At 41.4% G+C, this 26,532-nt stretch overlaps 1 protein-coding gene across 2 annotated transcripts; it reads right to left on the bottom strand.

The window, feature by feature from the left end:
- Positions 1 to 314: 314 nt before the first annotated feature.
- Positions 315 to 22,083, bottom strand: PUS7 (pseudouridine synthase 7). Of its 2 annotated transcripts, XM_072338193.1 has the most exons (18): positions 21,974 to 22,083; positions 20,188 to 20,259; positions 19,136 to 19,613; positions 17,329 to 17,413; positions 17,121 to 17,222; positions 15,010 to 15,154; positions 13,037 to 13,054; positions 11,504 to 11,615; positions 10,139 to 10,216; positions 8,325 to 8,453; positions 7,932 to 8,057; positions 7,618 to 7,679; positions 7,027 to 7,187; positions 6,052 to 6,178; positions 5,029 to 5,130; positions 2,531 to 2,660; positions 1,503 to 1,594; positions 315 to 823 (listed from the first exon to the last, which is right to left on the bottom strand). In XM_072338193.1, the coding sequence occupies exons 3-18, from the start codon at positions 19,498 to 19,500 to the stop codon at positions 687 to 689; spliced, it is 1,971 nt and encodes a 656-aa protein (XP_072194294.1). In that variant the 5' UTR covers positions 19,501 to 19,613; positions 20,188 to 20,259; positions 21,974 to 22,083; the 3' UTR covers positions 315 to 686. The 2 variants fall into 2 exon arrangements, with proteins under 2 accessions (XP_072194294.1, XP_072194301.1); XM_072338200.1 differs by lacking the exon at positions 13,037 to 13,054.
- Between the last annotated feature and the right edge of the window lie 4,449 nt (positions 22,084 to 26,532).

Genomic DNA, 26,532 nt, shown 5'->3' with positions numbered 1-26,532 from the left:
CGGGATTTTATTCACGCGAGCAGCACGAATTCCCTGTTTGGTTTAGAATCGTTGAAAATGTAGCATAGCTGCCGCTGTAGAACAGCTTCGTTCTGCCTCCCACAGCAGGCTGCCTCAGCCAGGGACAGAGCGAGGCACTGCGGACGGACACACCTTTCTGGTTAACGTATCCCAGTACCTTGTCTTGGTAAAGCTGAAAATACACACATTTTCCCCGGGAGAAGCCCATGGTTAATTAAAGCAGCTGTGCCTTGTGACGGCAATGGCTGACCACAGCAGCTTCTTGGAAGCAAACAGCCATCAGTACATTCAGCTCTAATTTTCCTAAACCTGTAATTTAATACAGAGATCTCAAGGTGTGCTGAATTGATCAAAACACCCACCGCTCGCTGAAAAAAGAGCAAGACAAACATGTGCCCAGGTCCGAAGCTATAAGCCTGCTTCTCAGAGATGCAGCAACACAGCTCAAGCGACCTCACGGTCCATTGGTTAAAAAGCACCAGTCACTAAGGCCCGTATTACATTACAACCGGCATCTTGCTAATAACTACTTAATTTAACTGCTTGCACTAATAAAAACTTAAAAAAATACAAATCTCTCACTGCCACCCTTTAAAGATTTGTACAGAACGTAAGTAGGAAAACACTTTGTACATGTTAAAACCTAGGCCGTGCTAGCAGTTCGCTCAGCGTAACCAGGTAGTATTCAGCTGCGTTTGGTTTTTTATGCTTGTGTCCATTTTCAGAACTTCTCGGATGGCCATAGTGGCGTAAGTGGATGGGGGAAGGGAGAACTCCATCTTCAGTGCCCGGAATTTACCATCTATCATAAGAGAGGAGACAAAGCAAAAAGAAAGTAAAGAATGTAAGTAATGCTTCCTCTGAGCGCCATCCCTGATCCCATACAACGGCCTCGACCACCACACCCCAGTCTACAATCCACAGTGTAAAGCAGCATTTCATAAACCATCTCCCACTTAACATTTGCTTTCAGCAGGAAGTGATATTCTAAGCGTTCACAGAAAACTAGATGGGCAGTTTTGTCAGATTGAACTCCTCTCCACTTTTCCTTTCTGTCTGGAGCCTACTGTTGGAAGACTTGGTGACCAAAGTTACTGGAAAGATTTACATTGAATTCTGTTAAGTATCTGAGTGGTCTGTTATGCTCAGCACAGATAAGCATAGCAACACTGTGGCTCACTTCTACTTTTTCTTTACATGTTCCACAGAGATTTATTGCTAGATGTTTATTTGATTGTACAGATGTCTGTAAGAACATGTGAACATGTATGTAGCAACCAATACAGATTGCTGGAACAACTGCTCACATTCTTGAGAAATAAGGGTCCTTGTTTGCACACCTAATTTGGATATTTTCAATACCACTGTTTATCAGTCTTGTTGAAAGCTCTTTGAAAGAGCTATACTTGACAGGTAGCAGTTTAAAGCAACAGCCAGATCAACCTTCAGTTTTGCAAAGATCAGCAAATACACCAATTTACCTGTAGGAAGAACTGGTAAAGGTTTTCCTTCCAGCTTATCCAAGTCCGTAGTAAATAATGGGATTCTAGGATCATCATATGCAACGACTTCCCTATGTAACATACATAGGATTTATTATTATTATTCAATTTCAGCAGTTACAATAATACAACTGAGATGGAATTGTATATTAAAGTAGATAAGATGGTATTTATCTTGCAATGACTGGTAAAGCTTTATGTACAAAACTTGCCTCTGTTTTCACGTGGATTATAAAATAATGAATTTGTGAGACATTTCATTGCATAATTCACCTCTTTCCTCCCATGGAATATCAGGATTTCCAGCTATACAAGTATAGTTTACGAAGTTATGGGAAGAGTGTTGTCAACTCTGAGAATACTCAAAGGCTTTTTTTTTTGTTTCATTTTGAAGAAACCTCTCTAAACCTTCAGAATATGTACTTAAGCCTCAGTGTATTTGTATAACAAAAACTATTCAACATGCAGTGACGACTAGGCTGAAAAAGCAACTAGGAAGAAGGTAAGTTTATTAGTGTTTTAGTGATAAGTTTCTCTGTACATTTGTATGGTCACCTGTTTACAAGGTATTTATTCAGCTGCTATGCGACAGCTAGGTGGTGCCACTAGTAAGAGCGATGTAGTACACTTATGTGATAGAAATCTTTCTGACTGACGCCATTGATTGGAAACCAACTTTCTCATATCAGGATTACAAAAAATAACTGTTTTGAATATTATCTGTCATGCTTTCACCATCAACCTGCGTAATTATGGAGTGCTTAGGCAAGCCCTTGCAAAGGAGGGTAGCAACTAGACAGATGTCTTAACACTAATACATTACAAAACCAAAGGACCAGTGAAGAAATAATACTATTATTCAACTTCAACCGTGTGAAAAATGTGAGAAAAAATGCACCAAGATTTCTTCCCACCTATACTTTGTTCTACATGTGTACGCTGTAGGTCAATCTAATGGCTCTTAAGTCATCCCACCTATTACAAAGTTCTTTTGTCCTTCTACTTACCAACTGACATTCTGAGGTCGAATGATAATCTTTCTGTATGCTCCAGAAAGTGAATAGTCTCTGATTTTATGCCTCATGTTGTTTATGTCAAGATTGTCAGCTGCTAGCATTTCCTTGTAGGCTTCTCCAACTGGAAGAGAAGATATTTAATCAGAGATTGTCAGGCTGTTTTCATAGAGCACTCCTTCCTTTATGTGCATTTTGATAGCTCTCAGTGTATATGGGTTAAACATTAGGCAAACATTTAAAATTGTTAAGTATAAACTTTATTAATTGCAGTATTTTCTTATACAAGCCGATTAATAGAGGCAAGTAACCACAAAAGAATCTTTCTTAACAAATCAAAATTGAAGCTGAAAACAAAACTCAGAATAATTTACTAACATTTCACTGGCATCCTACATACACTTCCCAATTAGCTAAACTTCAGAAAACTAATCTCAGATACGTGGAGTTTTAAAAAGAAAGGCCAAACTACTGCTTGTCCTGTCTTTGAAAAGAGTTAGGAAGGCCACCTGAAGAACTTAGCAAAAGGTACCATTAAGTAGCTCTGATACTGCCAAAGCAATGAGTAACTATTATAGTTTCACATTCCCAAGTAAGGGTGTGTATACATACACCTGGGAAAGATGGGGCGGCAATGGAAATATAAGAACACATTGCAACTCAAATGCTTTAGTTTACAGGACAATTACCAGCATAACCAGGGAAATCTTAACCAATAAATTAGCCACCTTCATCCCCCACCATGTTTGTGGACAAGATCAAGCTAAGGTAGAACTGAAGGACAGGACTGCCATTCAGAAGGACCTAGGCAGAGGCTAGATGATTGAGCCAGGATGAACTTAGGAAATTTGTTAAGGACAAAGTCCTTGTACCACAGGATCACTGAATTGTAGGGGTTAGAAGAGACCTCAAGAGACCACCAAGTCCAACCTTCCTGCTAAAGCAGGTACCCTACCACACAGGAAGGCGTCCAGACAGGTCTTGAATATCTCCGTAGGAGACTCCATAATCCCTCTGGGCAACCTGTCCCAGTGCTCTGTCACCCTTACTGTAAAGTTCTTCAGCATGCTTCTATGAAACTTCCTATGCTCAAAGTTTTAGGCCATTGCTCCTTGTCCTATCACTACACACCACTGAGAAGAGCCTGGCCTCATGCATTTGCCTCTAATGTCCTTTTAGATATCTATAAACACTGACCAAATCACCCCTCAGTCTTCTTTTCCTCTGACTGAACAGACCCAGGTTATTCAGCTCTTCCTCATACAGGAGATGGATGATTCAGGCCCTTAATCATCTTTGTGGCCCTATGCTGGACTCCTTCTAGGAGTTTCCTGTCTTTTTTGAACTGGGTAGCCCAGAGCTGGAAACACAGTACTGCAGACATGGCCTCACCAGGGCAGAGCAGAGGGGGAGGATCACCTCCCTCAACCCAGGCAATTCTGTGATTCTATGATTTTATGGCTCTAAGACCTGTTGGCTCTTTTAATGCACCCCAGGAGAGCATCTAGGAACTTTTAACTTTTAAACTCATGTTTAACTCCTTGTGACACTAAAGACTAGAGAGCAACTTTACTGAGTTACCTGATGGCATACCTGGTTGTGTCAACAGGAACGTAGCCTGTAGCTACACCACGAAAAACAATTACTGCCCCTTACTGGGCGTTTATAAAGTTTCACTTGGAACAGTGCATCCAGTTGCAGGTATGAGTACAAAGTAGGTTCTAATGAACTAGAATGAGTCTAACTGAGAGCTACTCCAATGGCCAAGAGTTGTAGCACATACCTTGTATGGAGAATCTGAAAGAAGGGGCTTCTTTAGCTTAGAGAAGATTCAGAGACCTGAGGCAGTATTTGCCCTTGGAAAATTCAGCCCTGACAGGACAAAGACCTGAAAAAGTTGGCCTGAATACCAGTTGGCCTCCCGAGGTCACAGAAATCAATCAATCACAGAAATGATTCTTTGACTACCTCTTATAAGTTTTCCAAATGGATTGCTGAATTTATTCAATTAAAAACAATTTTGATGCAATATACTTTCTATAAAAGACGTGAAAGATGAAAACATGTGTTAACATTTAATTAAACCAGATCTGTTTCTTTTCTTCCCAACTTCAAGTTTTTGGGTTACATATTCTGTAAGTTTGGCTTGTTTCCTAATTTTAAAAAACCAAATGCATTTACTCTTTAATGAGCCTTTCACTGTTTTTTTTCCTTGTGCCACGATAAATCACTTTGCCTCAGTAGAAGTCATCAGGAAAAGCTATTTGTTAAATTGAAAGATGAAAAAGATTTATATTAAATGAAACAAACTACCATGTCAGCTATCATCAAAGTGGGAGAGGCTGACAGTAGCATATCTACTACTACAGCACAGCTCTGAAACAGTCAATTTTTAACAGTCAGAAAGGCTGCATAGATCTCATCTTGTGTTTAAGATCTATCTTAAAGCAGATCTACAGTTTCAGAGTTATAGTGTAAGTTAACAGACTTACTTTTATGCTTTGGATAAATAACATCAAATCCAGGTAATGGCATCACTACATCATGAATGGTGTAGTTGTGAACATCTCCTTCTTCGATGTGTACAGCTGTGGCTACAGTCAGGACAGAAAAGGAAGAGAGATTCTAGTTACAGCTAGATTAGCCAGATTTACAATGAATCATTTGATTGAAACAAGCCTACTTTGGGGAGGGTAACTACTGTGTTTTTATTTCTACTTTAAGACATTTCCAAGAAAATAAATCAGTTTTCAAGGCTGTTATGAGCAGAATCACAGCCTAGTTTCCAATGACTTTTAAAGCTGAATGACATAAAGACTGCTAGATGATGTCTCCTAGCAGAACATCTGCCTTACATGAAGGAAAAATACTTTGTATGCTCTCAGTGCATCAAAATGCCAGTGAAAATGCAAGTAAACAAAGCTCTGACTCAATCTCTGCTTGACTAGATGCTGTCATAGAATGGCTTGGGTTGGAGGGGACCTTAAGGACCACCTAGTTCTAATCTCATTGCCATGAGCAGGGTTGCCAGCCACTAGGTCAGGCTGCTCAGGATCTCATCCAGCCAGGTCCTGAATGCCACGAGATGGGGCATCCAGAGTCTCTCTGGGTAACTTGTTCTAGCACCTCACTACCCTCTGAGTAAAAAATGTCTCACTAACATCTAACCTAAATCTACCCTTTTTTTGTTTTAAAGTCATTTCTCCCTGTCGCACCGCTATCAGACTGTGTAAACAGTCAGTCCCCCCTTCTGCTTTTAAGCTCCCTTCAAGTAGTGGAAGGCCTCAATGAGATCTCCCCAGGGCCTTCTGCAAGCTAAACAAGCTCAATTTCCACAACCCTTCTTCATTGGAGAAGTGCTGCAGCCCTTCAGACATCTTTCTGGCCCTCCTCTGGACCTGCTCCAACAGTTCCACATCATCCTTGTACTGGGGTTTCAAGGCTTGGACACATTCACCAGTGTAAATTCTAATGTAATTTCTTGTGACTAAAGCATTCACAGCATTCTCCTTTACCTCCTTTAAGTATGAGATCTCCTGGTACAGCTTTAAGTCCATATTCTTCTATCCTCTTGCTCACCATATTATTCCACACATAACTCTGGTAGCTATGAATATACATTAAGCGATTATTCCTTGGTATCTGGAGGTTAAAAAAAAAAAAAAAGTGAAAGATTAGAAATATGCAGTTTTAGGACTTTCTCTTAATCACAGCCCAAAATGCAAATATTTGAAGCATGACCTTCTCCAGTAACAGACCCAGCAACTTATCTGCAATTTGGAAAAAGGGTATATAAAGTAGTAATGCTTTTGTACGTTTGAAACCCATACACATGCACAAAAAAGTGTTTAAATTAAGAATGGCAAACTACATCTTTTTTTAATCAATCAAACAGCTCAAAGACACAAAGCTGTTATAAAACACTGAATTCATACTCAAGCTCCTGAAACGCTTAAGTAAACTTTGCAGATGTTAAAGCACACTGTTAGCCTAATTATCCTCATCATAAACAAAAAAGGAATTCTCAGCTCCTGTGCTGGGCCCAATAATTTGCTGGTTATGAGATATTTTCTCCAAAGACTTTATCTGAATTACAGTACTTGAAAGCGACAGTTAATCCACCACCTCTATATAGTGCTGCCTCATTAGCACACTGCCAGTTAGATTTATACTCTTAAACCATCAGGAAAAACTCTGATTTTCTGCACCATTTTCAGATCTGTATTATACACAGCCACTAAATATAACTGCTTGGCTTCCAGCTTAAAGAGACTGCGGTATAAATGGGAGAGCTCATTATTCATACACTATTTACAGACGTCACACATTACTATGCAGCAGTAGTTCAAGCAAAAAAGGTAGGATAAACGTAAAGACTTTACAGAAATTAAAACTAACAGAAGCCTGATGAGTTTATTTCAAATTCATTGTGATGCCATAACAAGAGTATGTTTATTCCATTAAATGCCCCACAGCACTTTTACACTCACGATGCCAAATGCAGAGATTATGTTCTTCATTCCATACTTTAACAGTCCGCGTAGAAGCTGTCCTTCCACGCACCTTTTTACAGGTAGTTTTTTGAGAGCTGCTGCTGGATCTTTTGTCTTTGCCCATTCTTCTCTGCATTTTACTAAGTATCCCTTCTCAGCTAGAACAAGGATGCAAAATAAAAGTATTTTAAACACACACATAAAAATCCATCTATTCTTTTATTAAAAGAGTTGAAAAAATAGCATTTCAGTCACGGTAACTGCAGAGATCAACAGAATCACAGAATGTTTGAGCTTGGAGTGCTCCGAGTGCAGTCCAAACAGATCATGTATTAGGATTCAGTTCCCCTTCCACGTGCACTAAAAGAAACTGCTCAGTAAGCCAAAAGGAACAGAAAAGCTGAGAACCTGAGGACTCCTTCTCACTTGCTAAACTGGCAGAGGTTTAAATTTCAGAAGCTGTAGAAATTTGTCCCCCAAAATGCCCTTTTCAATGAAGAGAATAAAAATCTAGAAGTGGTTATTCCTCAAAGTACAGTTCTTTGGAGAGGAGGAAAAAGAACACCTCACGTATTTCTCAGTCCTTACCTCCTGGTCGAGGTTTTAGTATCAAATCCATTACTTCATTCCAGTTGTTCTGTAGAATAGCTCTAAAATCCAAACAGGAAAAGTGTATTAAGAATTGACTAAATATATTTCAACATTTAGTTACTTTAACCAAAGTAAGGACTGCGTTTATGCAATATTAAAAGTAGTGGCATTATGCGAGATACCTGCTGAAGCAAGTTCAAAACAAGTTCCTTTGTGAAGATGCAATAGGATAGAAAAGCTTTCCAATAAATAAATTGAAAGATATAAGATTAAGAGGGGAAAAAAAAAAAGAGGATGAAAACAAAGCATACCTGCCAATTTGATATGTAGGAACAGCCGTGGTTCCAAATCTTTGCATTCCATAGTAATTAATGAATCCAATTTCCCTGAGAGAGTTCATTGCTTGCTCTATCTGGTCATCAGTTCCTGTTATATTTCTAGCATCAAACAAACAAACAAACAAAACTGTCTATAAGTTTTCTTAACCTTTTTAAGGGGCTTACAGTATTTTAAGGTCCCCAAAATAATAAAGCCCAACATTAACATCATCCAACACTTATCAAATTCAGTAACTTCCATCCCAATAAGAGCTTTCCTCTTTGTTGTAAAACCAGATGACTGATGTCCCAGTCCTGGTTGAGGGGAAAAGGAAAAAACAAAAGAACGTATCACTCTAACAAACCGTCTGAATACCACCATATTACCTGAGAACAACAGTGAAATGGTTCCCTTGCAGTTCTCCCAATTTCAGTGGATGATTCTTATAACTGAAATTTCCTAATTTAAAGTTCATCAGGCATTTATTCAAATGAGCAAGTCTTTGTGCAGTGATTCTAAAAAAGAAGAAACAGACCAACAGTGACCATCTTCTATTTAGAAAAGCAGCTAAGTTAAATAGATATAAAAATGCCATCGTTTTGAAGCAAAAAGCAGTGAGTTGTGTTTCACCACTAAAGCAGTGAGCTGTTTCACCACTCTTCTGCTCTTCTATTCAAAGACTTTTTAGCTAATATCTAAAAGAAAATTCTGCAGATCTGTTTAATCGTGACAAAACACATACTGTGACAAAACCGTTCATACTGTCTTCATGTTTACGTCAGTGTATGTATGCACTCAGAAAATAAGTTGTAATACTCAAGTATGACATACCCTGCACCACAAGCATAACTCTTCTTTACACCGTGAAGGTACTCAAGTCAGCACAATCTTAAACAGACTTAAGTAATTAGCTAATGTGTAAGCTTAGTGGAAGCAAAGGAGCACAAAGTCAGACCTGTCACTGATTTCTGTCTCTTTTCTCACTAGCATTTTGAGAAACACGTCCTGTTCTTTGCATCACTGAGCTGCCTCTTTGACACTTCCACTAAAACTTAGAACAAAATAGAGAAGTTAATCAAACAGTATGTCCAGTGTACTTGGCTCTGAGTGGGCTGACGATCACTAAGCTCTTTTTCCCTTCTCCACCTCTTATCAGTGTTCTACAGCAGAGTCTGGTACTGAGCTCTGCTGAACACTACCAGAACCAGCAGGTTCGTCCTAGGCTGTCAGTGCTTACAACAGGCTGAGCTCTTGGACACAACGTTAAAGAAAAACAACAGAACAACACCTAAGATGGCTACACCACAAGTTCAGTTAACTGCCCATCAACTGGTAACTTGTTATCAGAAATTAAAATCTGGAGCTTCTTAAACAATTTACAAGTTAATAATTCCCTGTGCAAGCATATGCACATGCAAACCACTGGGAGAAAAACTACTAACAATTAAGTAGTGAATGCCTTCCTTTTAAGAAGGACTTGATCAAGTTTCTGGCTTTAAAACCTTGAAATTCCTCCACTTAAGGAATTTCAAAGAGCTGTAAAAAGCAATAAGGACAGAACATTCCAGCAGCTAAACAGGTATTATAATACATGGCTGTGAGGCACCCTCAGTTACTGATGTAGCACTAATTTCAAGTGCCGAGGAACCATGTATTTATCTTAGATTATGCCAAGAGAAATTTTATTGTGGGAACAGATTAAGGCAGGAAAAACTTCTTTTCATTTTCTTGCCCTTCTGGCTACTCACAGATGGGAAAAGGCAATGGTTAGCCTTCTCTGGAGCTGTTCAGAAAGTTAGTGAGAAAGGAAACAGGATTCCAACTGAAGGAAGGGGAAACAAAGGCCAGGATGGAAATGAAACAGAATTTCCATCGCATCACTCTGCATTGCTGCTGCTGCTGCATGAGGGTCATGTAGCGTGGGAGCACATAGAAGCAAGCTGGGCCACTGCTTCATCCAGGTATGTGCATTCACATGAGCCCAGCCTCTGATTCAGGACACTGTTGATGGGAGAGTATCAGCAATCACCATAGAATGAAAAAAAGGGATTACAGAATTTTTATTAATACGTGGCTCCGGTACTTAATGAGATCAGTACATCATTCTGCCACTCGTTACGTGCATACTGGGTGAGGATTACAGTGAGGTAGTAAAGTCACCCTGGTAGGAGTGCAAACACTCCGGTGTATTTTTACTTACCTAAGAACAGCAATTTCTTGAACTGTTATAGCCCTTTTATCTTTAGTTCCCATGTAAGAAAATATGTTTGGCTTCACTCTTAAAGGCAATAATGAAATATATTAAAACTATGAAAGCAGACAGAGATTTGACATAGTTTTCAGCATAATTACTTAGCGATACTATTTTACATGGAAAATATGAATTGTTCATTAAAAATAGAACACACACATATATATGGAGATGCAGCCTAGTTCTGGGAAAGAAAATCCAATTTGACACTCCTGAATATGTGTGGCATTATCTAAGTTATCTCTAAGTATGTAGGGAACACAAGGAAACCTTCCAGACCGACTCACTTCTAGCACAACTATGCATTTGAACTACAAGCCTTCAAATATTTCCTTCCATAAATGCACTCAGTTCACAAAGGCGCAGTAATCACTACATGAAGGAAATAGAATAATTCACAACACTTTCATTTCTCCATTAAACTTCAAATAGCATGTCTGCTTGAATAACATGCCCGCATATCATAGGAGAATATGGGAAGTTCCCCTAATGTTTGTTCCATTTCTATCCTCAAGAAGAAGATTTCCTTTCCTTTCCTGTGTTTCCAGTTATTCCATCACTGGGCACCAGATGGTATCAGGATTGCCACTACATGCCTATTTCCATCAAACTGCACCCCCAATAGTCTCTTATCGAAATATTAATATGGCATGGGATTGAGTTTGAAGCACAAATATTTGCTCTGGGACAGACACAATGAAGAGAAGTGGAATAGCAGGCAATAGATCACTGAATTGACCCAATTTAAAGATAACGTTTTATCCATAACACATTATGTTCACATCATGCCTTTCACAAATCTTTTCGTTGCTGCACCTGATGGAGTAAAAGGAACTCAGACTGTGTTTGCCTGGAGAAATTAACACATAGATTATCAATCAGTGCTTAGGAGTAAATTAACATATTATCACAACAGTATGTGTCATACACATGCTCATAACATACTTTCATATATATATGCACACACTTGAAACAAATAGCTTTTAATTTATGTTATTTTCATTGAGGTTATGGGCTGCCTCACCTTTCTCCAATCAGTCTGTTTGAATGGTGGCACTGAAATAACATGGTATAGTCTTTTAAATAACTTGAAATGACTTGGCTCTCTCCTCCTGAGACTTCAAGTTTCAAATTTGATATTCTAGAGAAAACTTTTTTTTTTTAATTTAAAGGAAAAAACCTTGGCTGAAGATAAGGCAACAGCAACCTTCTGTGTTGCTCTTATATTACCCTGAGGCATTACATTTTCTTTCACATGAAACAGGCAGAGGGCAATCTGCACACTAGACACATTGACAGAAACAACAGCCTTACCTTAAAAATTTTGATAGGACATTAATGGCATCCATGGTGTCCTTGTTCTCCTTGTACAGTACAAAATGGCAGTAGCTTCCCCTGGATTTTGGCCAAGAGTGTTTTCTTGGATCTTTAAAAACAAAAGGTTAAAATGTTAAGAGTGGCTCTTTTTAACTATTTCAATGAATATGGTTGACATTGCAGCTTCATTTAAAACAAATACACAACAGTCAGTTTCTGATTGCTTCCATCTGCTTTAAAAATAAATAGATATTGACAGTAAAAGCCACAAAGCACCTTGAAAAGTACATTCTACCCTTTCACTGTAAATTGTGAATTTCTGCTTAATCAAACCTGCCACCTAGAAAGGCTTGAAAATGGTGAGTTCCTTTGTCACAAAAATAGCTAAAAAAGATCCCCATGTCACTTGACTGCCATCTCATTTGATTAAGCTCTTCAAAAACTTTATCACTATACTGACTTTCAGCCATTAAAAGACACTCTAAATTTCAACTAATGTCTACTCTAATTAACAGATGAGAACCACCAGAGCACTGTTTGCCAGACCACAGTATTATTTACTATGATTATTTAGTAAGCAGACAGTAAATACGTTAAAGCTTCATTAAACTTTTTACTACAGGACAGCTCTTCTTGTCTTCTTCAGCAAAATCTTGCATTTAGCTTGAAGAGCAAAATACCTCCGTGATGAAATCATGAATAAAACAGCAGAGAGGAAAACAGAGCAGTTCACAAGGAAAATCTCCATCCAGAATAGTTCTTATTTAACCAGTCCATCTTGCACACAGTCATTATCACACCCCCCAAGAAAGGAACCCTCATCAGGGCTAAATTCACAGTTCTCTATGCAATACACCAGGAGGCTTCACAGCTCTGGGCACGACAGCCACAGCATGCCTGTCCCACACTGCCCATCATGCTGAGCACTGGAAGGCTGCAGCTATAATCCCAGTGTTTAACCATTCCTCACCCAATATGTCAGGGTATTCATTCTGGTAGGTGGGCTGGAGGGGCAGCCTGAATTCCTGATTCCTATTTTCCAGAGTCATGTCACATATTTCACAGTCAAATCATATTTCCAAGCCTTTTTCCAAATCTTTTGCTGCAACCTGAAGGCCAGAAGCTCTTTGTTAAGATCAGGATGTATGATACGTGAAGTTGTATAAATCTGGAAACTGAGTTCTGAAATAGAAGGCTGAAGGGTAAACTTTAGGCTTAATGAAACCAAAGGGAAATCCACAATAGATTTCTAACAGTATCACCAATCCTGATCAATCAAATCACTTATCACCGGCAGACATTTTCTGCACTGAACAGCTACGGACTATCCTGCACCAGCAAAAAAAGTGGTAGCACAAAACCAGTTCTTGGCTGTTTCTGGGAATTTTAAACACTATTTGTGTAGATTGTTTTGGGTTTAACTCAGTTTTGTTTTAGAACTGTAACTAGTTTGGCCAGTCTTATCACAACTTAGGAGGTCATAATGGTTGGCATTTCATTTCGTTAGCATGAAATGTCAACATCTCTTACCTGTTGCAGTTCTGACCTCTGTCCCAATGCATAGCATAAAGAGCACAAAAGAGTAGCATTTAATTTTTAGACTGTCAAAGGGTTTTTTAAGGTGAACATGCAGGTTTATGGTTATGGGATTGTTTATGCTTTAGAGCATCCAACAGTTAGGTGGTGGATGACAGCAATTTAGACAGTTATGCAATGGAATCGTGCAGAGGCAAACGGTGAACATATGGAAAGCTTCAATCGGAGACACGACAAACTTTGTTTGTGGACAATGATGAAACAGCAATTTACTGACTAAAAATCTAAAGTATTTTGGGTGTGAACTTACTATAGACACAAAGTATCTTCTAATTTTAAGGAAGCTGGTTTTGCTAACTGTTTACATTAGGAACAAAAGTAATCAGATACCTCTCAGCTAAGTATTGCACGTTTCTGAAGTGTTTCTTGCCTGGGGAGCCCACTCAGGACTGAGAAGTGTTGGTGGCTACATAAACACGGAGGACACAATCCTGACTAAAAGCAACTTGCAGTCAAATCTTGCATTCATTAGCACTTACACACACCCACTGAATCTGCACTCATCCACCAACTTGCACAGATGGCTGCAGCACCGCAACTTAAGAGGCCAGGTTTAAATAGATGATGCCCCTCTGCCTCACAAGATGGTGCTCCAGATAATATTTTATCCTAGAGATACATCACTAAGTTCTCTTCAGTGTATTCCAAATACCTGAATTCTCCTATACAGTATTTGTCAAATCAGACTGGCTGAATAAATAAACTCAACTGTAACAATGGTTAAAGAATATATGCAAGCGGAAGGGAAAGGTGAAGGTAAAACATTAGAAACTGACAGAGAACAAAACTGGCTGAGGAGAATTTTGTGCTGGTAAGTATACATATCCACACGCAGTGCATGCAAATACATGTTTTCTAAATGATTAAACACGATACGCAACGATATAATTTGTACCCATAAACGTACAACACTCCCGTACTCACTTAATAAAAGCCTTAGAAGTAATAATTAAATTGAATGTGGAGATGGTCTTATTTCAGATTTTAAATTATCCTATTTTCTTGTCTTTTCCTTTCTCCACCTCCTTCATCTTTAAAATGAAAGGGCTACGTTTACGTATTGCATCACTTGCAAAAGGTTGATATGAAATAGTAATCAGTCAGAGTTTAAATCAAATCTCGATAATAGTTAAGTATCCTAATAATAATTAAGTATCCAAAGCAGCATTCAGACAATTCTCTCAACTTACAGGCAAAGTAATAGCAACATTTAAAAAATTAAAATAAAAAATGTAAGCCGTATGAGTTCATCTCCCATAAAAAAGACGAGATCTGCTAAGAGTGAAGTGATAATACTGCATTTTTTAACTCTTTCATTAGTATTATTACTCCAAAATAGAGACCATAATCAGTACAGACAAACCTCTGAAAATAAAATTAGCCTTGAGAGCAGAAGTAGCCTTATAACTGGAACTATCTCAAAGGGCACAGTAAGCACTCACAATTGATGTCTGTTTAAACAGTAACTCTGAGAAAACAAAACATCTCTGATCGAGTCATTAAGAATTCTCTCATGAATTTTCAAGACAGACAGGACTGCGCTGTGTACATCTCAGCTGCAGCCACAAATCACACATTTCCAGGCAGGTTCATGAAAGTCCGCTTCAAACAATACACAGAATAAAGCCCCTATTTTGCCCATCTCCATTGCAATAGCAAAAGATCCTCTTGCTTCTGACATAATTATACTTGATTAATGATTTTAATAAGTAGAAAAATTAAATTGTAGATACTCTTTGTGCTTCCAGTTATTTTAGATGCACAGTATCACTGCAAAAAAACAAGCCAGACTATGTTAGGATGTGCATTCCATGGGAAGTGCTTTCTAATGATACCATTCTTTCATATTTTTTTAATTTTCAGATTAATTTTAGAATTTACCCAACTGTTGTGATTCTGAAACTCACTTGCCAGTGCTTTTTTTCCAGCAGCATGATAGGCAATAATGTATTTTTTTCCATCTCGATCTTCTGTTTTAGTCTCCAGCCCAGGAAACAAGGACTTAACAGCTTGGTGGATAACTGTTCTTTTTTCTTTAGTGTCTTCGATGACCTGTGTTGAAACACAGGTGTGCACAAACTAAATGAAATAACACAAAAGGAAAAGGACTCCCCCAGATTCGAAGTTTTGCATGCTTAAAGAACCTCAAAGAACTACTGAATCACACTGAAGGACTCAACAAATATAATTTAAGAAGTCCGGCCTAATCATTAGTTTTAAAAATAATAAATGCTACAAATCCCAGAAAACAAAAAATTTTCAAGACCATTTTGTGTTTAATAAAATTTCCTCTTCTAGCAACAACTCTGGCAAAACTAAGCTTTTCTATATGAAAAAGAAGAAAAGAAAATGATGAGGTAGATAACTTAGAGATTACCTAGTGTCATGGTTTTGTGCTGTCAATATTCTACATCATGACATCATGTGCGGTATGAACTGTTTTGGTGGTATAAGAAAGTGTAACAGAGGGTATGTGGAAGTGTAACAGAGGGTATGTGGAAGTGTAACAGAGGGTATGTGGAAGTGTAACAAAGGGTATGTGGAAGTGTAACAAAGGGTATGTGGAAGTGTAACAGAGGGTATGTGGAAGTGTAATAGAGGGTATGTGGAAGTGTAACAGAGGGTATGCGGAAGTGTGGAAGGTTCATGCTCCAGATCTGTGGAATGGCAGCATCCCGAGTACTCAGCCCTTGGAGGAAACTACATATCCCAGGGGACAACGCGGCCAGAGATGAATCACCAGAGGAGGAGGACACACATATAATCTCGCTCCCAGGCTGGAACGTCCCTCTTTTCGCCCTGTCTTTCGCTTTGGAGCGCTCCATCCCTGCCGTCTCGCTCTATCAGCAACGTTCCAGCCTGTCGCCTAGAGATTGCAGTAGGCCCCCGGTTCTCCAGGACTCTTTTTCTCTCTTTCTTTTTTCTCTGCCTTGTTTGATATAGTAGTTGTAGTTATATTGTATCATATTGTGTCTCGTATTTAGTAAAATAATTTCTTTCCTTAGATTGCTGCCGTTGTTTTTGTTCATTTCTCCCCTTCTAGGGGCAGCAGCCTCTATCACGGATAAATCTAGATAACCCGATTACACCTAGCCTAAGATTACCTAGCCTGGAGAAGAGAAGGCTCCAAGAGGAACTTATAGCAGCCTTCCAACACCTGCAGGGGGCCTACAGGAAAGCTGGGGAGGAACTTTTCATAAGGGCATGTAGCAACAGGACAAGGAGAAATGGCTTTAATCTAGAAGAGGGCAAAATTAAACTAGATATTAGGAAGAAATTCTTTACTGTCAGGGTGGTGAGACACTGGAACAGGCTGCCCAGTGTGGTTGTGGATGCCCCCCATTCAAGGCCAGGCTGGATGGGGCTGTGAGCAACCTGGTCTAGAGGGAGGTGTCCCTGCCTACAGCATCAGGGTTGGAACTAGATCATCTTATAGGTCTCTTCCAACCCAAATCATTCTATGATTCTATGTTTATTTAATATGCTAATGCTTCTTTGAAATTATCAGACCTAAACCCGTTCTACTATCCAATACAAATTCAACAGCTGTTCTTCAAAAACAAGGGATACTGGACTATTCAGAAATATGAAGCTAATTTTGTACATTGTTCATATTCTTGTTACAGAAGACCATTTTTAGCCTCTCTTCTTTTAAATTACTTAACACTGACCTTTGAAATAATCTTTTTATCAGAATGGATGTTTATTTAATACTTTTCAAATATCTTATAAAACACTATTAGAGAACCAAGACATTGTCAGAAAATTTCAACACTGCAGAAACAAAGATATGTTTGAGTTTGGGTGTCCCACTGAAATCTAAATAACTACTCCTGTGCATAAATTTAGGATGCAATTGTGTAAAGCATTACAAACACCTAAGTTAGCAACATTTCAGCATTAGCTGCTATGATATCACGTACAAGCTGCTCTCATACCTGACGTGCATTAGAAAGCTCATAATTTCCACTCACTCTTATTCCCTCTCCACAAATTTCATACCATTCATTCATTTTACCTCTATGGCCACACTAGTTTCCTTATTCTTAAGAAGCTGGAGCTCCTCCAAACGCTGCTTGTCTTCATCTGACAAAACAGTGAACGTTTCTTCTGATGGATCCTGACACATATTTGAGGGGGAAAAACAAACATCCAGTAACCCACATAAAACAATTTTCATTCTCTTAATGCTTCTGCTGTTACCAGACCTTCACCTCAAAATTTACCTCATCATCCACTGGGACGGTGAAGTCATCCAAGTGGCTCACACGTCCATCTTTGCCTATTTCGTGAACAACAAAGTCCGAATACCTGGTGGGAAAAAAAGCACATGAAAATTGTAATTAAAAAAAGAAATCCACATCACAGAGTGCTTTTCTAAGAAAATATTTGTTTGTAGAAGTCATTGAAGGGAGCACGAAAGAAACTTCAGCTTTGATAAAACTGTACCTATTCTCAGCCCTCAAAATATACCAAGAAAACAAAGCAGAAAAATGTAAGATGATTAAACAAAGATGTTTGCAGATATCCAAGCAGGTGCTGTAGTTACCTGCTAAGAGTTAAGACCCTATTGTTTGCTACAACTTCAACACACATGCAGTAACTGGAGCTTCCAGCAGCCTGCAGGACAAAATATGTTACCCATCCTCTAAGGAAAGTGGGACAAATACAGTCCTGTTTCATACGTTCAGCTGTAGAGAACGCCTTCCAAAACCAGCTGTTCTGTGTTCTCTGCCAAAGCAACAAAAACATTGACCACAGTGTTTTGGATGGAGTCACTATGCCCAACAATGAAACATCCCAACTTTAGGGGAGTTGAGACAGTTTATGTTGCACTTGCTACATTCTTTTTAAGTAGCAAGCAATTCTAAAGAATTAAACCCTCAGTTTATAAATGTATGAATGTTGAATAAATGAAACACTTCATCATGGGAATGATTCTATAGCACCCTCCAAGCCTATGTTTCTACATGTGCCATGCTATTGTGGAGCCATATGTGTTATTGGCACAATTCCTCGCCTGAAAGTGTTCTGTATCCTCTCTCTCATTACCTGTAGCTGTCTAGACACGTTAGTGATGGTTACCATAAAACTGCCGGGATTAAGTTAATTATAGTGTTCTAAACTGACATCAAAGTAAAACTGTCAGTCCACAAACATTCCTACTGCACAGCAACCTCTGGTCTCTTCAGTTTGAAAACTGGCAAATCTCCCACAAGGCGCTGCAGCACAGACTGTGCTCCCCACAGAAATCTTATACTAACTGTTCAGTGCTGCATGGAAAGATTAAATACATCACAAGCACATTTCATTTTATATCCCATTACATATTTTATTATATGGTGTGTAAAACAAAACCGCCTTGCTAAGGGAGGACAATGATTTCCACATTAGAGTTCTTGTACAGATTTACTCAAAGGTATTTCATTTAAAAACTAGAATTTTTATGGGGAAAAAAGCTAGTGGTAGTCAAACATACCACTAAATATATAATGTCAGATCCATACCCTGCGTCATAATGTTCTCTTTAATGTTTTGTAAATGACATTACAACTGACCAGAGTATATTTTAAAACCTACCAGACCATCTGCCAATATACACATGTAACAACCACAGCACCAATGTCAGGAGAAAGCAAGAGGAGAACTGGAGAGGAATGGCTTCAGCATTAATAGCATGTCCTGTATCTCATATCAGCGCTGAAGAGCTGTATGAAGCTGTAGCTGTATCACACAAAGCTTTATGCTGCACGCTGCTGCCACAGAGGAGGATAAACGGCAAAGATCAGCATAATCATCTGCCTCCATCCACACTGAGCTTCCCTCTCATTTGACACGAAAGAAGAATAAATCAAAACCAATCCTGAAAAATGCCAAATTAAACAATTCTTTCAATCTCGGCATCAGCAAAAGAAAGTAACGAACCTCCCAAATGGCCGCACATAAATCCAGTTCCACCCTGCGAGTCAGGAAAGGAAAACAGAACAGCTGCTAACACGGGGAATTAGCATACTTAACAAGACAAAGAGTTACCTCTCTTTTAAGATTCCAGAAAATCCTTTATGACAGCTAACAAATTTAGTTATGCCAACATCGCTTTCTGTCAGTCCATGCTTCATCATGTCTGCAAAGCTCTCTGGGTCTCCATCCTCATCGCTGTCCTCTAGTTCCTCATCCTCCTGCTCCTCGCCATCCTCACTGGGAATTCTTTCATTCTTTGCGTCCTCGAGCAGAGATTTGTCAGGTTGTTCCGTTACGGTCTGAACGCTTTGCTCAGAGTTGCTTCCTGTCTTAGAGTTCTCTGAGATCTTCTGTCTTTTATTTTCATCCGCATTAGCTGCATCATCCTCAGAATGAGGACGTTTCAAGGATACGCTGTTCATTTCTACAGCTTCCATGTTTAAGGCACGGCGTTAAGATAGAAAGCCCTGAGAAGCAAGAATGGCTTACTTCCTTGTCTGCTTAAAAGCAATGTCAATACATAGCCTCTTCACTCCAAGGACTGTGCACCCTGCAACGGTTCAAGAAAACCATAAACTTTCTGCTTTTTCTTTTCCCAGCTCAAACAACGTGACTTGGAAAGAAAGGAGCTGTTAAAGGCACTTCATATCCACCCAAAGGCAGCATGCACATTAGATTATAAAACAAGATTCAACACTACACAATCCCTTTATCATCACCACCTTTGCCAGCACAGCTGCAGCCAGCCCTGTCCATGTAGGCTCTGCTGTCAACAGCAATTAGTGCCTATCAAGCTTTCCGTTCCCAAGTCTTCTGCTGAACACAACTACCCTCAATTACTTCTCATTCTACCGAGACTTTATCTTGTATGGTTTGAGAGAGGATGGCTTGATTCCCCTTGCAAGGAGTGGGAGAAGATGGCCTGATTTTTCTAAGTCTAAAACCACATCTTCCCCTTTTCAACATTCACCTGCCTTAACACACACAATCCCATGCAGAGCTCAAGATGGCAATAACTCAGATCAAAAGGTAACAGGGAAAAGATGACAAAATCCTTGAATGAGTGGGACAAACAGAACACAAGCAAGAGAAATGATCTGTGAGAACACAGTATGACTACTCACACTGGTGGGGCAGCCTCTTCACTGGCAACCTCAGCTACCACGTTCCTGTCAGCAGAACCCAAACATCAAGGCCTGAAAAAGGGAAGAAAACTCTCTGAGGACTGCAGGGAGGAGGAAATAAAAACAAACAGAAGACAACCTACCAAAGCAAACCAACAAGCAAATAAACAAAAAAAATCACGTTGCAAGGATATCACCAACTGCCCCGTGGCTGTTATAGTCACTTCCAGCTATCACCGCTGGAAACCCACCACACACCAAAATTCCTCTCTGCAGAAGTGCTGATGCATATTGAAGAAAGGGAGCAGCCAGCACAGCTGGAGGTGCAAGAGGAGGTGTGAAGGGAAGGATGTGAAGGAGACAGTGCTGGGGACAGCTGAAGAGGCACTCCTGGAAGAAGGCACACCATTCCAGAGCAGGGATACCTTGAGGGGACCACAGTCTGTGAAGGGGCCCACATGGCAGCAAGGTACATCGTCCTGTATTGTGTATCCAAACACTAGAAAGCAATTTTGTTTCATTTTAAAGAATATGATGTTTTTAGAGGAGGGCTCATGGCTAAATCATCAACGACCTTGTGCTGAGCTGTTAACTGATTGCTACTGCTAGCCACAGCTAGCATCACACAGCTAGCTCATCTTGTTGTTGGGACTTCCCACTGTACAGCTGACATAACCATAGGGTAAACTGAGAGAAAATGCCTGTCCAAGGAACATCTGCAATGCTTTGCTTCAAATGAAGGACTGAAAAAGGAAGCTGAAGAAAAGAATGGATGAAAAGAAAATACAGACTTACAAACTAAGTGATTCAAGGAGTGATAAAACATGCATAAGAACGTAAAACTATCCACAAAGCAATGTACTGTCAAGCAGGAAGCACTAATTTCAGCTTATCCTCAAATAAAATCCTTCTCTTAAAAGTAAGGTAATTGTATCCGAGAGAAGTAATTCACCAGCATTTCAATATCCTTCCCGTATCTTCTTAAACGTACAGAGCCCTGGCTGTAAAGCACTCGCGGGAACGAGGCTTCTAGATGGCTCCTGAGACCCCCCACGTGGCGAATGAAATCAAAGCGAGCACACCGAAATCTCCTGAAACACCTGCCAAGGAGGCAATGATAAATCTGATGTTCGTAAAATAGACAATAAATGACAGCAAATGGTTACAAGAATTCAGCGCTGGCCGTGGATGTCGCAGTGTTGCAGGACACTGCCCGTGCTCGCAACAGACTCACACACCGGGTCCTGCACCTGATGGCAGCCGGGGCCGTGACTGGAAGGAACGTGCAGCGCCCACAGCGGCTGGGCACGGCAGGAAACTTCTGGCCGCTTCCTGACAGCGGCGCAGCCGCCTCGGCCCTTTCCCTCGCAAACAGGTGTTCCCATAAAAGCCAGATTCCGCACAGAGCGCGGCCGAGCAGCAGTTTCACGCACACGCACACGGCTGCCCCTCTCTCCCCGGATCAGCCGCTCACAGCGGGGCCCGTCACACGGGGCGCTTCAGCGGCGGAGGCCAACGTCCCGCCAACAACAGATGAGCGCCGTTCCCTCACCGGCGAGGCGGCTCAGCGCGGCCCGCGGGCGCACGCGGTGATGCGGCAGCGGAGGGCCGGGCCCTGCGGGACTCGGGGCGGGCGGCAGCGCCAGGCCCCGGCACCGGCCTGAAGCGGCGGGCGGCTCTCCGGGGCGGCGCCGCTCGGGCGCCGGGCCGCCATTGAGCCCGGCGGGGCGGCGGCGCCGAAAGAAGGCAGAGCTCCGCCCGCCGCCGGGCACGGGGCGCTACTTACCGCACGCGGGAGCGGGAGGCCGGGCCGGGCGCCGCGGGGAAAGCGGGAGGAGGCGCGGAGAGCGAGCCGCGAGGGCCCGCCCCAGCTCCGCTCCGCGTGTGCGAGGGCGGGCGTAGGAGGGAGGCCGGCCCCGGCACCGCCCGCACCGCGGGGTGAACTGAGCGCCCGCTCCTGCCATGGCGGCGCGGCGGCGCTGCGGGGCGTCTGTTGGCAGCCTTTCGGCAGCCCGGCCGCGATGGGCTCCAGTTCCTCGGGCAGGGAGCCGACAGCGCCTGTCCTGCACCTCCGGCCTGCTGAGGATCCCTTCGGAAGCGAAACAAACCGCTTTGAAGCACCTAGGGGAAGCAGGCGGGAATTTACTCTAAGTTCCCCGCAGGTACAGCAGCTGTACAGAAGCAGCTCGGTTTCCCCCCGTCCGGCTCCAGGCGGTGATGAATCAGCACAGCGAGCCGCCTCCGCGAGGCGCTGCTCCCCGAGCTGCGGTGCCGGCCGCGCTCAGTCCCGGGACGCGGTGCGGGAAGCGCCGTGTGGGAAGCGCCGTGCGGGAGGCTGCGCCGTGCGTTGTAAACTGGAGCCGTGTGTGCGCTGTGTGCTCTCTGACCCCGTCGGAATGTCTGCGTTCACCTCAATGCTTCGAGTGGTAGTGCAGAAATCGTCGTTAACTTCAACGCGTACAATTTGTGTTTCTTTTTCGTACCCTTTGTGGCGTATCATAATGCTGGCCGATCTCGTATTTCTTTGCCAAGATATTAATGCCACTTCTTAGCTTCTTTTCATTCTCTTGTCATACGTGATCCTGCCCCTCTGCACTGCGAGGCCTCACCTCAGTGCTGCTTCCAGATGTGGTGTCCTCAGCGCAGGAAAGACACAGACCTGTTGGGGTGCCACAGAAATGACCCCAAGGTTGGAACACCTCTCCTGTGAAGACAACCTGAGACAGCTGGGGCTGTTCAGCCTGGGGAAGGCTCTGGGGAGACCTGAGGGTGGCCTTTCAGTATCCAAAGGGGGGCTGTAAGAAGGAAGGGAGCAGACTTTTTAGCAGGGTCTGTTGTGAATTGGAATTTCACGCTTGCAATTTCAACAACCTAATAGAAACCAGGAGAGGGAAATTGGTTTTATGTGCCTGTGCAGATGGGTCGGCGGTGGACAGGACACAGTGACAGACCTGGAAAAGTTTGGTGCTTCTGGCGACTGTAGGGCATTGCTGAGGATCCCAGAGCTGTGACTGCAGTTTTCCTATTCCCAGGCTGTCCTGGCAGTAGAGGAGATGTGAAGAAGAGCTGTGTGTCATCTGAATAGCGCTGTCATCTTACCAATTACTACTATAAGCTGCTGTGCATAGGTGTTGCGAGGTCATACCTTCACCCATCCGAGGCAAAGACATGATATTATCTACCTGAAAATATCTGTCTGGGCAATCCTTCAGCAAGACTTCTCCCACACATCGGTCCAACTTTTTTTTTTCTCCTGTAACTTCTTTCTCCTTTCATGTTGCACAAGAGGTTCCTTAAAACATTAATTTTCCCTCCTCCAGATTCCTACAGTAAATACCACTTTGTCTACAAAAACCTTGTCAGTAACTAAGTTACGACCTCTGTTGGGTATGATAATTACCCTACTGCTAGCTCTTCCTATTGACTATGTTCATCTTCATTCCATTACCAGTTGCTTGAATTGAATAGAATTTGGAGTGGTATGAAGTGCCTCACGCAGGGAAGAACCAGCATTTTGAAGGACCTGCAGGTGCTACCTCAAGGTAAATAGCTAATAATATCATTTCTATGCATTTCTCAAGTTTTCTAATATATTCAGCAAATTTCATTACTTCTGTCTTAAAACTCGTAAGCAATCTCCAGCTTATTAAAGAACTATTTGCCTGTGTTGAAGACTCTACAGGCAAAATCCTTGAGATTGACCTTCCTACAGCTTGAGGGCAGGAAGGAGGGAATCTCCAGTTCTGTTCCTGAGATAAAACAGAGCCATTATGGCTGGTAGAAAACATCATGCCTTCAAAATGGTATATTTGGTCATGTTCTGCTACGATGCTTCTGAGTACAAGCAGGCAAAGAGTAGTACGTATTCATCACCACTTTCCCTTAGACACGTGCTCCTTTTTACATACCAGAGTATAAGAAAATATGACTGCAACCCTTACTTGATTTTTTTAATTACTATTCAGGCGGTATTCTTAAAATTATATTTTAATCTCAATTGAAATGTGAATATCAGTTATTTAATGCAACCTCAAGGATATTTTGGAGGGTGTTTGTGTTGTTTTAAATGATTGTCAGCCATAGTTCTGCCCTGCAATAAGGTCAGGTTTCTGATGGCTTCCTGTGCTCAGGCTCATGAGGAAGGGGAATCAGGACAGCACAGGTTGGCAGGTGGGAGTATAAATCTGGGTAGGAAGAGAACTCGTGTCAGGAACGTGTCGAATCAGTCTCTTCTAAGCAGGATCCTCAAAAACACAAAGGTACGAATTAGAGGTATATTCCACTCTGTGGAAAAAGTAATAAAAGAGCATCAATACCTGCACTCACTCTTCAGCTTTAAGCCTCCCGGGAGCACAGACAATCAGGCTGATAAGTTGTAATTTTAAACCCTTTGCACCAGCTACTCTTAATTTATCTGATTTTTACCCGTGTCACTAATAGCACCTCAGAGAATTGGAATGAAAGAGCTATTAAAAGCCTTGTGTATTTTTTCATATGTAGGTTGTTTGAATTTCTAATGCCTATTTTGAAGCATTGTGTGAATTGAAAAGTGGAGGTGACAGTTCATTAGCAAGCAAAATGTAAAGTAAAGCATTATGAAAGAAACCTGTTATGCAGGGAAGACAGAGAACTTAATGCTCCAGGTAAACAGTTTCAATTAGGAAGTTCTTTGAAGTATGATGGGAGCAGTCCAAAAAGAATCCTACAGACTTCCAAAATTAAGGCAAAAAATAAATTGAAATTTATGGAGCTTTTAAGGGCCATTAACTTAAAGGCTGTTGCTTTTAAGTTGATTCTTTTTTTCCTTCCCCCATTCTATTTTAAAAATGAAAAGGTGCTTAATTTTCACATTGATCTCCCCAGCTCCCTTGGTCAATTAGCCTACAATAGGAGAGAGGTAGAGAAACATATTTTCTAGACATACCATGAGAAATTTAGGCAGAGAAAACTCTTCTTCTGGCCAAGGTTCTCTCTTTAAAAAACAAACAAACAAACAAAAAACAAGTCTCTCTCTCTATATACACATGTGTATATATATGTATATAGACAGCTATAAATAGTCAGGAATTGTGCTATGCAGAGTAATTTTAGGTTAGGAATATTTTAGGTTAGGTCTAGAATGTTAGGTAAAACTTCAATCATTGTCTTTGTGGGGTGACTGTGAAATACATTGATACCTTTTGTTTCTCTGTTAGAAGTTGGGAAGTTAGATGCCCTGCTGTTGGAAGCTGATTAGAAGTTAGATGCGTGAAGCTTGGCAGCGCTGCACTCAAAACAGGATGTTACTGCCCACAGGTCCAATGTCCCTGTCTTTGAGTGGCAGCATTTGATTTTTGCAAGGACAGTAAAGAGCAAGTTTTACAGGGACCGGGAATCTGAGCTGGAGGAATAATTACATATTTCTGCCCCACCCATGATTATCTCTGGAGGCCTTTCACCTCCAGGGTTTGGAAGACCTTTCTTTGTACTTGCACTAGCACAGTGTGGATGGGAAGAGAAAAGCAACCAGGGCAGCCTGAATCGTTACCTGCCAGAGGGGCCAGCTGCTCTCACTGCTCTCCCAAGGCCACTGGGCAGCAGGGATGCTGCATAGTGCTGGGTGGGACCGCATCCTGCAGCACGGCTGTTGCCTTAAATGCGGGGGGAAAGCAGAGCACTGCAGAGGGTGGAGGGAGAAAATGAGCTGTGCTGCTGTGTGTGATGCCTGCCAGCCCTGGCCGTGCCTGCTGTCACACTTGGTTTTCCATAAAATTTGACTCTTTTTGATTGCTGTTGTTGGTGTGAAATGTTGTACCCTAATAAGCTTCCAGCAAAATGCCTGTTGTCCTTAGCCCAACTGGATCTAGACATTAAAAATGCTTTAGAAGCCACAGCATAAATATCAAATGTTGATAGACTCAAAGCTGAAATGACCTGTGGCAGTACCTGTGGTATGCTTTTAATCATTGCAGTGAATTACATTAAAATCTCACTGCCCAGCACTCATACAAAAAACCAGGATGCCTGTGCTTGGCTCACTTGTGGGCTGTGGCAACATCATAGTGTTCCCTCTTCACATGTTTGAGGACAATGTGACCCAGAATACACACAGTCCTTCACCTGTCTATCACCACCTTCTTTCCTGCCCTTGGGAGGTACTGTTGTTCCTTCCTTCTCTTACAGATTTGTCCAAACTTGTTAGTGCTTGCAAAAGCAATCCCCGTTTCCTCCTGGCTACTTGACAAAAGGAGGACAACAGTCTTCTCTCTGCTGACTAGGAATGCAGTAAACATTCATGATTTCAAGTATGGTGATAAGAGCGTATTGCACCACTGTGCCGTCCCGTAGCAGTTTGTTTGGCTGAGC

Source organism: Excalfactoria chinensis, chromosome 1 (genome assembly GCF_039878825.1).
Source record: "Excalfactoria chinensis isolate bCotChi1 chromosome 1, bCotChi1.hap2, whole genome shotgun sequence".
Lineage (NCBI taxonomy): Eukaryota > Metazoa > Chordata > Aves > Galliformes > Phasianidae > Excalfactoria > Excalfactoria chinensis.
The sequence above is the reverse complement of the archived record's forward strand: the minus strand, read 5'-3'. Positions and strand labels throughout refer to the sequence as shown.